We start from the raw sequence: 13915 nt of genomic DNA on the forward strand, positions 1-13915 counted from the left end.
AAATGGTCTGAATGCAGGTGCTGGCTGGGGGGTACTCCGTTTGGTCATTTAAGTGGATCCGGCACACTTTTGAACTTAAATACGTTATTTTTTATCAATTTATAACGCAGGCAATTTTTAAGCATTTAATAATTCTTATTATAATTTTTTTCACTTTTTCTGATGGTTGTGCCAGTACTTTTAAACCGGTTTAACTGTTAATCGAACAGGTCAAAATGCGAAAATGGCGAATGAATTCATCAAAACATCGCGGGTAAATACAATTTACTTTTCTAATTGCATTGCATTTCCAAATCGTATTGGAAGAAGCCTTTACTTCAGTTAAGACATGCATTTGTCTAATGGCAAGAAAACATTTGGAATGCATGATGTGTTCGATTCGGAGAAAAAAGCAAAGCAAAAAAGAAATCTTTTTTTTTGTTTATAACTTTGTTAACAGTTTACTACATAGGTTAAACTGGTATTGATTAGAGAATGTTCGTCGAAAATGACCTGTATACTTCCATTTTGACTGAAGAAACTTCTGTTGCGGAAGGTCTTTATGTCCGGTGAAATTACTCCTCACCATTCCATTTTCGGAAATTTTACTTTCTGTTTCTATTTATACTCAATGTATCATCTATCGGTGTAAACCGTCTAGCGATGTAATCCTAAACATGCCGAATAATGCTCACGTGAACGGGTACCTGCACTTCGGATTGTTTATATTCATTCGAGAGAACTGTCAGCTACAAACATTTGAAGACCATGTCGTTTCTACGCGTAAGAATTCCCCAGAAATTAAAACATATACGTAATTACATTTTTTTTCTTTATTCTAATTCAACTTTCTATTAAGCCATTGCTATTGCTAGAATCTCGCAAAACCCAGATCGGATTTTCCCGATTTCATCTATTTATATAGCTGTAGTTCTGGCTTCCATAACTTTAATGTTGATATTTATTTTTTTGATGTTTACAACACATTAAAGTTATGGCGTAACCCCAATAGTAAAGTCAACCAGAATCAATTGAGTGTGATGATGCAATGCAATCACATGACCATGATGACGTCGATGGATTCTATTTATAGCATCGGATTCTCACTGTGCATTTAGTTGAATCCAATTGCAGTAAGGCTGTAAATACCTTTTGATAAGTAAAAACTATTTATGTATTCCAAATTTTTTATTAGTTATTTATTAATTATTTGACATAGAAAAAAATAACAGCAAAATAAACAGTAGGTCACATGGGTATTTTTTGAAAATCTTGGTGTCACGTGATTAAATTTGAACACAACTATGACCTAGATAAGAAATGCTTGTAATAGGATTTATTAAAATGCTTAATCAACTATCTTTAAAGCGTTTTTTGGTTTTGAAAATGAGTTTGTGAACTACATTTTACTTCATTTACCTAAGGATACAGCTATTTTGTCTGTACAATGCATACAAGTGAAATAACAGCGTGACATAAAAATGTCACGAATTCTGGTAGGGTTTGGATACGGCGTTCTCTTCAGCGAACACATCCAAAAAGGTAATATATAACGTGTTCGCTGAAGTTCTTTAGCTAATATAGCTGATGACGTCACTGACAGGTGCTTCTTAACAACGTGCATATTTGCGGTCACATTACCTCCATGTGTGGTATTGTTATCTACTGAAAATGTCATATACACTGATTGATTGTACATACGTCACAAAACAAAATGGCCGACACCTATGTCAACAAATAGGTCAGGCGTCAGACATATATATACTATAGAAATACTTTTTATGGCCAGATAATTAAATCCTCAACATATATGTATTAAAAATTATACATTTATATGAACTTCGATTTAACAGCAACGGAAGTCTTAGTACACCGATAGATGATACACACAGGCTACTGGTTGACGGTACATTTCCGAACAGGGCACAAATCCCAAACACCGGCTAAAACATGTGTTTGTTTACCGTGATCGATTATTCGATAATCTAGATCAATACAGAGGCTTGCCTTGGTCACACTTGCAAAGTTTCATCTTGTTTTGTTAAGTATTTTTCTGGAAATTGCCATTAAATGCCATTCAATGTTTATACGCTTAAAGATCAAAATGTAGCACATGGGGGAAAGACGTCAGAGGGCGCATGCGCATCTTTAGGTTTTGCAGTTATGTTGACCTACATTCAAGATTTTTATAAATAGATATCACGCTTTACATTTGAATTGCATGTTTTGAAAAACATCGAAAACAATAAATAACTTTGCAGCTAAGTGTTTATTTAATATAGAATACTTATTAATTATAATTGTATGACCATGTATTTTCGCTTTGCAAGTGTTCGATATTTGTGCCCTCCATAGCATAAATTTAAGGGTGATTTACTGTCCATAAAAAGAATGATTTTCGACATAAAATTTATGAGAATGTAAATCTGTACTTTGACAGATGTTGTCACATTAACCAAGGATGTTTCATACGCAATTTTAACTTACTACAACAACTTATTATCCAAAATAATGGTGAAAAACCTCAAAAAGTGTTCGGATTTGTGACCTTAGCCAGTATAGTATTTGATAGTTTCAAAAAATAATCAGTGTAATTTCATGTAATGATGTATCACTATTTGTTTTGCACATGTTTTAAATTGTAAAATACTTGTAAGATTCCATTTTCATCTCATACCATCATATACAATAAAATATCTGTGTGCAAGACCTGTGTCCCTACCTCTTAAGTTCACGGTCACACTTAGTTTTTGAATACTATGGAATGCTGCATATAAGGACATAGAGTTTAGTTTGATGTGTCAGACACATGTGTCAGACACAATTACATGTGTGCCTGCAGACATATGAACCTTTGGCAATGACAGAGAGGTAGATTTAGGTCTCAAAAGCGGTAGTTTGGGTTCAAAAGTGGTAAAATTTCTAATTCCTTTAATTTTCAGTCAAAAACAATGATGGAAACAATGTCAACAAAAACATGATATTTGTTACTATTTTTAGATTTTCGGAAAATACGCACAAAATATGTCATGGTTGAGACTTGTCAAATGTCAGTTTTTTGATTGAGAAACAGAAGGAATAATACCTCTGACTTGTAAAAACAAGACTAGTTTTTATTCAGAAGAGCTGCTAAAAAATCAAATCAGACCGCCAAAACAGGTTGGGAGTGAATTAGTGCAGACCTGTAAATGTCAAATTTCCCGCCAAAATGTTGTAAAATTTTATACACTGTAGATTATTAATAATACCTTGGAAATGTTGTTTTCTTTGATGTTTTGGCAGTTTTATAATATTTACAAAAATGCTGATTAGTAGGATGCCAATTAACAAAGAATGCTGATTAGTGGTCTATTGTACCGTACTGGTAACTTAGCAACGGCCAAAGTGTGAAGTGATTTAACAAGTTGTTTATTGCACCATGCACCTTTAAAGTGACAGATTAATATAGTATTTAGCATGGTGGATAGAATTTTGAGGTTTATAAAAGAAAATTTAAGGCCAATTTGATAAAAATATTTTATTATTATTATTAATTGAATATACGTACCAAACAGAATGTTTACATAACTTTAAGTAACTTGGACTGTTGGAAGTCAAATGAGTAAGATATAATTAGAACTGGGTCAAAAATGGACATCAACATATATTAAATTTTGTGCCGTCAAAGGATCACAAGTTGTATTATGTGCAAGTTAGTCTGAAAAATATTGAAACAACACAAGTAAAGAACATTATTCAAATAAATTACACAAAATCAGATACATCTACAGTAGGTGATTCTTATCGTTTTCCCCGGAGTTTGTCACTCCAGAGTAATGCGGTGATTGTAATTATACGGTCCACTGATCAGCCTCGGAGGGTGAACGAGACAAAAACGCAGAGGAAAGTGGATTATGATAAATTGGATGTCGTGTCCGCGATGACCAAAATCCGCCGGGGAAAACTGAAAGTGGTAGTTCCACATGGAGTGTACTGTAAGACCAACAACAATCGTGCATTCATGACGGCAGCCCCTAAACTCTGGAATGCCCTACCAAGAACACTTAGAAGCTGTGAAACTCTGCCAGTGTTTAAAAGAGCACTTAAAACTCACTTTTTTAAGAAGTTTTATCTGGACTAATTACTTTGATAACCTTGTCGCTTTAGAGTCTTGAGTCTTATCTGTATCTTATTTTTATGTGTGTCTTTTTAACTCTTATTTTACATTTGAATTAAATCTGTGACTTGAGTAATATTGATGTTTTAATTTTTTAAATATTTTTATTTTTATCTTTTTAAATATTGTAACATTCTAGTAATTTTGTACAGTACTTTTGAACGTGTTAATGTACATGAAAAAAGTGCTTGAGAAGTCTGGTAAATAATAATAATAATAATAATAATAATAATAATAACAACACTGACATATTACAGTGACCATGCATGGGTCTCATGTGGTGTTTCAAAACATCAATGAGAGGTAATTGGTAATCTGTGTTTTTATATATTCAACTTGTTCATAAACATGCCTAACTTTATCCACACATATCATTGCTATTTTCTTCCCGTTTTTAGCTCGACTATTCAAAGAATATGGAGAGCTATACTACTCACCCAAGCCTCAGCGTCACACCTTGGTTAAGGTTTTGCGTGCAAGCACACATAGGTTAATATCTCAGCAACTACTTGAGGTATTGCATTGAGACTTGATACAATGGTACTTAACCATCCAACCTACTTAATTAACCAAGTTAGATAACTCTAGTTTGCATTTTATTCAAATAATAGGCCTTTATTATTCGACTTAGAAATTCTGGTTAAGGTTTTGCGTGCAAGCACACATAAGTTAATATCTCAGCAACTACTTGAAGTATTTCATTCAGACTTGATACAATGGTACTCAACCATCCAACCTACTTAATTAACCAAGTTAGATAACTCTAGTTTGCATTTTATTCAAATAATAGGCCTTTATTATTCGACTTAGAAATTCTGGTTAAGGTTTTGTGTGCAAGCACACATAAGTTAATATCTCAGCAACTACTTGAAGTATTTCATTCAGACTTGATACAATGGTACTCATCCATCCAACCTACTTTATTAACCAGACTTGATACAATAGTATTCAACCATCCCACCTACTTAATTAACCAAGTTAGATAACTCTAGTTTGCATTTAATGCAAATAATTGCCCTTTATTATTTGACTTAGATATTCTGGTTATTCTTGTGGTATTGCATTGAGACTTGATACAATGGTACTCAACCATCCAACCTAATTAATTAACCAAGTAAGATAATCTACTTTGCATTTAATGCAAATAATAGGCCTTTATTATTTGACTTAGATATTCTGGTTAAGGTTTTGTGTGCAAGCACACATTATTTTAATATCAAAACAACTACTTGATGTATTGCATTGAGACTCGATACAATGGTACTCAACCATCCAACCTACTTAATTAACCATGTAAGATAACTCTAGTTTCATTTAATGCAAATAATTGCCCTTTATTATTTGACATAGATATTCTAATTAAGGTTTTGCGTGTTAGCACACATAGGTTAATTTATCAGCAACTACTCATTGTATTGCATTGCGACTTAATAGAATGGTATTCAACCACTCAACGTACTTGAATAACTAAGATATATAACTGTATTTTGCAAATAATTGCCCTTTATTATTAGACTTAAAAATCTGGTTGAAATTTTCCATGTGACCACATTTATGTTAATATCTCAGCACATCATGAATTGCATTGAAATCTAATCTAACAGTGATCCATGCATGTTTCGCCAAAACTTTTCAATCCTTACACTGAAAAGTGGCGGAATAGTCGAGCGCGCTGTCTCTGTGACAGCTCTTGTTATGTACTGACATTGTTCAAAGGTCAAAGTCACATTCAGGGGCATTCATCGCATACTGTGACAACTCTTATTATTTCATCTATCCAAAATTTATTTGATAATTCAATCAATCATTTACTTGTTTGATTGCAATCAGTTACTTATTTAAATCTAATGACAAAATACTTTTGGTTCACCTATAAATTTCTTGGAACAAAAGAAATTGCACAAGTTTGTTTTTTTATCTTGAGTAATGTGAGATTACAACAAACATAAATTGTCAATGATACTGAACAGTACAAAAATACCTGGTAAACACTGTTCATCTCACTTCCCTACCCCAAGGGCATAAAGTGGCGCATGGGCTTATTGTGGTCATGATTTTTCATTTTAAGATTAGTTGAATCATTGTTTGTATCATCATCACTTAGTCATGCACTTTTGATACTAAAATAGTTTTGTTCAATTTCAAACTTCTTTTTTCATTGAAAAGTCGCCTAACTTGGCTAAGATAGATACATTTAGCTATAATAGCTTTATTTTTAAAAAAGTGCCCAATCTGTACATGTTTTAATCTCTTTGTACCACAACTGTAGTGTAAAAATAAATCGAATATTTGCCCTGCAAAAATAATTTATCAGCTAGTTAGCTATCAGTGTTAGAATTAACTTTTTTAGGTAACTTGCCCAAAGGGCAAGTTACCTGAAGAAATAACTTGCCCCTTCAAAGTGTAAGTTGCCCCCAAGTCGCGACGCGACTTGGTGCACCTCGCGTAGCGAGGTGCCCTTAACGGCGGGGGGTCTGGGGGCCGCTGTAGGCCCCCTGAAGCTGACGACAATTTGATGCAAAATCCTGCATTATGGCACTCTCCTGGCACTAAAAAAAGCCTTCACAAAAACCCACTTTTTTGCTTGAAAATTTTCATTTTATCTACATGTGTACATTGTAATATTTTTTTGTTAATCATATTATGATTTTATTAGGCTTAAGTGCTCATGTATGGGACCTGCTTTTCAAAAGTTCATTCCATGCTACTGAGTGTATGCTAAATACATGTTTAAGATAGTTGTAGCTGAAAAGAATCTATGAGCCATCAATCTATAGATTACTAATATGGAGTCCGAGACTATTTGCAAACAGTTTTACATCTATGGTATTGAAACTATTCCAGTATCAGGACAGTCAATGACTATTACAAAACAAAATAAACAACCAATTTTACTGTGTTTCATTTGTATTATCAATAATCATGAAAAGATTGTATCACTATCAGCATCATTCATTGAACAAATTGTAAAATTCAGTAAATGCATCTCTTGCACATTTTTTTCTCTCTGGCAAACACAGTTTTGGTTCTTTCAAATCATCCCATACATTATTTTCATCATAATAATCATCATCACTCTCATAGTCTTCATCTTCATCACTGACATTAACCTGGATACCTATTTCAACAGATTCTTTACATTCATTAATTTCACACTGCACTGATGTTTCATTGCATTCAGATCTTTCAAGAGCAAGTACATTAACCTGACTAGAAATCTCTTGTTCAGAACTATTAGACACAATTTCCTCCCCGTAGCTTCATATTCTTTTTTCCTTTCATTTTTTTCGGTTTCTGTTTTCCGTTTTTTGCAATCCGGTACATATCCTTTCGTAAATAAAGGATAGTTGTCGCCATTTTGCATATTTCAACAATGATACTAAGCTGGTTCCCGTCTGACTACTACGCTATACCACATAGAAGACAAGCGGGAACCAGTTTACAATGATACGCAAATTTGTATCGCTAAATGCCATTGGTTTGCTTGACGCTTTCACGACCAATCAAATTTAGTTTAACAAACGTGATTCGGAGTTTCGTTTCAAAGTATAAACATCAGCGATTTTTTTAACTTGCCCGGCGGACAAGTTGCTGTCAAAAGTAACTTGCCCGACCGTATTTTAACTTTGTCGGGCAAGCGGGCAGGCGGCTATTTCTAACACTGCCTACGCAGTGGTAGAAATTAACACAAGCCGGCAAGCCCTGCACTGGTAAAATGTCTTCCCGGCTTGCTCAAATTTAGACTTTTATATAGCAGGGCTTGTTAAAAAATTTGATGCCAAGCAATAGTGTAAGAATTCGGGCTTGTTCTTTTGAAAGTCTAATCTCAGTGTCAGAGCCAGGTTGGTTTTACTTCACATTGACAGCCGTTTGCAGGCCGGACACTAGTAAATTCTCTTGCCTGAAGATTTACGGTTTCTAACGGAAAGAGTCTTTCTTTAAGGGGTTGGAGCTGGGTTCTCAAAAGGTTTTGGTTGGACCATCTCGGAGAGTTTATTAACCGACTAGCTCCTAATTATTCTACTTAATATTCACTTATATTTCCAACTTTTGAACCGTCTATTTTGGTCGGCAGCCGGTTCTTATTGTATGTGATCTTTGTTGGAGGGGGGAGGACATACCGTTTAAAACTTTTTGCATTCTTGTATAGTTCTTCACACTTTCTGTTGTGTCTTCTGGTTCAAACAAAGCAAATTAGTGTGTAGAAAAGAAAACAAATAGTAAATTTTCTCATCTATTCTGCATACTGGTTTTTCAAACGAAGCAAATTACTCTTACAATGAAAACAAAAACTGTCACAAAGACAGCGCGCTCGACTATTCATTGCCAAGTCAAATAATAAAAGCCTGTTATTTGCATTTTATTCAAATAAGTGTTAATAAATATCTTACTTCATTAATTTAGTAGGTTATATAGTTGGGAATACATATCCAAAGTTTGAATGCAATACATGATGTATTTACTGAGATAATGGCTTAAAGGTGCTTACATGCCAAACCTTAACCAAGGTGCGTGCTGACGCCAGGGTGAATAGTATAGCTCTCCTTATTCTTCGAATAGTCGATTTAAAAATCTCACAATAGTATATAGTATTATTTTATAACATTCTATTTCCGTATGAAAACTCAAATCATTCAATCTCTAAGCAAGATGATTTGTATCATCTGTTATATTTTGGGGCTTTCCTGGACATGTTCAGCTGAATAAATTTTGTAATTCTTTAATTTCAGGTGTCACCTGCATTCTTGCATGGAAACAGCACCAGTCATACGTGGCCATTCTCAGCTGTGGCAGAAATAATTGGTAAATTTTTAGGGCTGTTTTTTTTTTTATAATTTATTTAAACTATAAGTTCATCATTAGACATGATTGCATCACGTTTATACCAAACTTGTAATACAACAGTCAAAATTAGCACAAGTCTTCAATTCCTGCACTGGTAAAATACTTTCAGGGAAGTGGGGTGTGTAAGCTTAATTATACTCACTCCGATAAGGTTATTAGTCATATTAGGTTTTTGGAGCATAGTGCACAGACAGAATGTAACCCTGGTTAAAGCTGCCCTGGTTCTTTAATTTGCACAAGGGTATACCACTGTCACACTGGACACCCATTTAATGTCCCTCCTGAAAGACGATTAGTAATATTTCAAGTGAAGCAGCGGGGAATTGAACCTGCGCCCCCTCGACTGACAGATTAGTGTGTTACCACTAGACCACGGATCTGACACTTTCAGGGCTTGCTCGATTTTTGTCTTTATATAGCAGGGCTTGTTGAAATTTTGTTTGCAATCACTAGTGAAAGAACTCAAACTTGTCCATTCATATTTGATGACTTCCTTATTATTTGTTATTTATTTCGTTATAACTCATCAGGTTTCGATTCTCTATTAACGTATTAAACTTTCTATTTAAGCAAAGGTAATTCAGGGCTTCTGTTAAAGAAAGTTTGGAAGTATATTACTCTCTAGAAATGGTTTAAAACTACCCAAATTAATTCTTTGGAAGAACAAAACCTTAATTATTTTTTAAGAAAACTTTGAAGTTGAAACATCCTAGTGTCTTTATTACTTTTATCGTCACAATTTCAATTAGTCTTGAAGCAAAATTGATAATTATAATATATTCTGTGAATTTGGCAAGCTATAGTTGGAAATTATATGATTTTTAACATACTAGTTGAAAAATAGTGGGAATAGGTCATGATTGTATTTGGGAGACTTAAACTTCCAAATTTTAGTGAAAAGCTTCCAATATTGATAGACAGGAAGTTCTTACTTCCAGTTTCAAATTCTTAATGGAAGCCCTGGGTACTCGAAAGAACACCTCATTTAATAGAAATTTCTCCACATTCTTACCAGTGTTTTTTCCACCTTTTCGTGAATGAGGTCATAGAAATTGTGAAAATAGTGATCAAATGCCTAAAGTTGTGAAAGTTCCTTAGTAAATCGGAAACAGAGCATAGCTGCTTTTAAGATCCTGGGCCCTGTTTCAATTTGATACATTAGTCGTAATCCTTACGCTGCTTAAGAGTACTCAGTACACCTGTAAAATATTGGCTTAATCTATGTGATCACTTTCCTTTCCATATTCTTATTGAAATGCAGTTACGCCAAAACAGAGATATGCATAAAAAGTTACGATCTTAAGCCTTATTATACATGTATTTATTGAAACATAGCCCATGTTTTCAACAAATTTAAAGAGTAAGACTGTTTTCAAACATTACCATCTTTTTCTGGGTATGTGAATGTTGAGTCCAATTTTTGGTGAAAAAAGAATAGTATACTGTTAAGGATTCTGAAAAGAGCTGAATTTAGAACACTGCTTTACTGACAGAATCACTTTAACTTGCAATGAAAATGGTTTGGTATGATCCTTGAAATAGGGGGAACAACTTGACATTCATGAAATAATTTCCTTTTAATTGTAGACAATGCATATGATCCTGATGTGAGTGCCTCCGAGATCTGGATCGACAAGCGGGTGGTCGGGGCGACTGAATGTCTTACCTTTGTGGATAATGGGAACGGCATGAGCCAGGAGAAGTTGCATAAGATGCTCAGGTGCGGCTAGTGTAATTACCATTAGGAATCAAGAACTTGGCCAATTTCGTTAGCGTTTAAATCTCTAATTTAATATTTTGCCATAAAAATTATGAAATTAAACCTTTTTAAAAAATGAAAAGGTTACTGTAAATAGTGTGACTTGGACATTCACGCTCTTAAATACATTTTTTATTCAAATTATCAAACTTCTATTATGTATCAGACATTTTGCACAGTATTAAATAGTACACCATTTAGAATTGCCAAGTTTTGCTCTGCACTTAAAATTGAAAATGTCAATTTTCCATATGCTTGTTTGAAATGCCTTGACCTCTAAAACAGAAATGAAAATAAACAACTTCATGTTTTTGCCAAGCTTTCAGTAAATGTTTTAAGAGCATGTTTGTACTTGTCAAAACTGCCAATTTGGTTTTAAATGTCAACCTCCAAATTGCCCTTTTGAAGGGTAAATGCGAACATCCCTCCCAAATCAGGGAGTGCTCTGTAGTTGTACATTATGGTATAGTTTGTCTGATTTTAACGTCTCTTTTTTCTCTGAAAAACTGGGTTATCAGAATTAGTATATTACTGGGAGGCGTCAAACTGTAAGGTTGTCCCTATCAATAACTTTAGTTTGGATTGACCTATGGTGATGAACTTAGTATCCAGCAAGCTCACATGGAGATATACCTTGGGATTGTATTTTAAGTTGGTTGGGTCAAGGTCACTGTTTCTTAAAATTGAAAAACAATTTCAGCTCAATAATTTTACCTTGAAGTGTTGTAAAGAAACTTGGTAGGTAACTAGCTTACAAGAAGGTGTACCTTGGAAATGTATTTTTTGGGTTTGTGGGGTCAAGATTGCTGAACTAAAATAGAATAATGGTTTCCACTTAATAACTTTATTTAGGGGTGACAAATGGTGATGAAACTTGGTCTGCATTGGGATTGCATTTGCATATTTGGGGTCAAGGTTATTGTAACTAAAAAAATTAGTATAAATGGTTTCCATTAAGTAACTTAAGTTAGAACTAATTTATGGTGATGAAACTTTGTGTAAAGAAAGCTTTGGTGGGGATATGCCTAGGGACTGCATTTTGGGTGTGTGGGATCAAGGACACTAAACTAAAAATGGAAAAAAGGTTTTCTCTCAATAACTTCAGTAAGGAGCGTGGAAAGGTGATGCCTAGTCATTTAGCCATCTCTCATGGAGACATAACTTCAGATTGCATTTGGGGTATGTGGTGGTCAAGGTCACTATTATTATTATTTTTGACTTTGCAGTGCTCCAGCCAGGATTTGAAAAGGGCAGGGTGGAGTTTTGAAAAGGGCAAGCTACATGAGTCGTGTAAAGGCGATTGGGGGTGGTTGTGGGAGGGGTCCCCCACTGTCACAAAGGGGTTTTTGGGTGGTCTCCCCTTAGAATTTGTTTTGTGTTCATACTCAATTTAAATCATTTTCCATGATATCCAGACTTGAACAAAATGTGTTGTTTTTTCTCAAAATTTAGAAGGGTGTGTTTGAATTAAAATTTGTCTTTTTGTCTGTGGTTGTATGATTGTACTTGTCTGGAGTCTTCTTTATTGCAATGTCACATATTTCTCCTACAAATCATGTAAAATGAAGAAAAAACAATGACAGTTAAACATTTAAAGCAATCAAATAAATAAATACACAAAAAAACAAATATGTAGGGGACGAATCTTAAATTGGTACGATCGGAATTGGGTACGAATGTAACATTCAGCCTGGCTGTTATTTAATTGTCTTTGGTAAAACAATGTTTAATATGCTGATGTTTTAGAATATATTGACAATAAAAATCACTGCCCTTGCTTTAAAAAGTCACTTTTAAAACATAGAACATTGATAAAATAACCCCGAAATTCGTTCTGACAAAATGGCGGTTTTGGCGAATTTTGACATGATCGTAGGCATGATAGGTAAGCACTACATAAAGCATCAACATATTTTTGTTGGTTATCATCATGAATATTTTACAAATAAACTTGCAAAACATTTACTGAAAAAGTGATGTATTTGACTGTGTTAGCGCTTTCTTATGTTTACAAATCGGCAGTGACCGTCTGCTACAAGTCAACAATGTTTAAAATGGCTATTCACGTCTGTACAATACACTTAACAATTATTTAAAAGATTTAATTGTGCTTGACAACATTTTTCACCATCCCTTTGCATTTGCTATCACATTTTACGAACTTTCATCATTGAATGAACGAGTTCTCAATGTATGTATACTCTGATTGGCTGACAATCAATAGTCCCGCCTCCTGGCGATGTTTCTCTATTTGGCGGTTCCTAATTATCGGATTAGAAGATGACCGATTATGAATACACAGGTCGTCTGCTTATTACGCAAATACACAATTAGCTGTCATATGACTTGGACAAGGCACATGGGAAGATGGAAGGGCAGGCAGTACGGTATATTTTATGCAGTCAATGGAGGCATTGTGACACCTAGCGGGATCACTATTATCATAAGTATTACGTAATTTGTCTCAATTAAGACAGCGGATTAAGGGCTGCCGATCTTTCATAATGATTTCAATAGTAAAAAGGGCTCTAACGGAATAATTGGCGCTAATAGAGCACTTGTGAAAAGGGCACTACTCAAAAAAGGGGCAGGGCGGTAAGAAAAGGGGCACGGGCGCTGCGCCATTGAAAAACGGGCTAGCTGGAGCACTGCTTTGATCATTTTGCTTGTACTCTTGTTTATTCCAGCTTTGGTTACTGCGAGAAGGTTCAAGTGGGCAAGGTCAGCCCTATCGGTTACTATGGTAATGGTTTCAAGTCTGGATCCATGCGGCTTGGTACTGATGCGCTCGTGTTCACACGGTGTATGGGGTCGACCAGTGTGGGATTTCTGTCACAGACGTACCTCAAGGCCATCGGAGCTGACTCAGTGTTGGTTCCCATAGTAACGTGGAACATAAGTGGGGCAAACCAGTGTATCCTTTTGCCATTGGTGCTATTGTAATTTTCAATACAATTACAATTGAAAATCAATCAAAAAAGCCACTATTGGCTTTTTTTTTAAAGTGTTTTTTTTGTAATTGATAAGTGAAAATATATCCTTATTAAACAGCCATTTTTAAGCCATAGGTCTATAAGATCTAAGAGTGATGCATAATGTAACTTGTACAGTTCACGAATGAAATTAATGACCATATGATTGACCTTAGTTGCATATTGAATACCACCTCGTTTCCA

General features: G+C 34.6%; 1 protein-coding gene across 1 annotated transcript in view; it reads left to right on the forward strand.

Moving 5' to 3' along the window:
* Positions 1 to 209: 209 nt before the first annotated feature.
* Positions 210 to 13915, forward strand: part of LOC128238750 (MORC family CW-type zinc finger protein 3-like) — a 52104-nt gene continuing 38398 nt past the window's right edge. The window contains exons 1-4 of the mRNA XM_052954980.1: positions 210 to 253; positions 8866 to 8938; positions 10568 to 10700; positions 13427 to 13653. Coding sequence (XP_052810940.1) covers positions 224 to 253; positions 8866 to 8938; positions 10568 to 10700; positions 13427 to 13653 — 463 coding nt within the window. The 5' untranslated portion in view covers positions 210 to 223. The remainder of the gene's footprint in view (positions 254 to 8865; positions 8939 to 10567; positions 10701 to 13426; positions 13654 to 13915) is intronic.

This window comes from Mya arenaria, chromosome 6, assembly GCF_026914265.1.
Source record: "Mya arenaria isolate MELC-2E11 chromosome 6, ASM2691426v1".
NCBI classification, from domain to species: Eukaryota; Metazoa; Mollusca; class Bivalvia; order Myida; family Myidae; genus Mya; species Mya arenaria.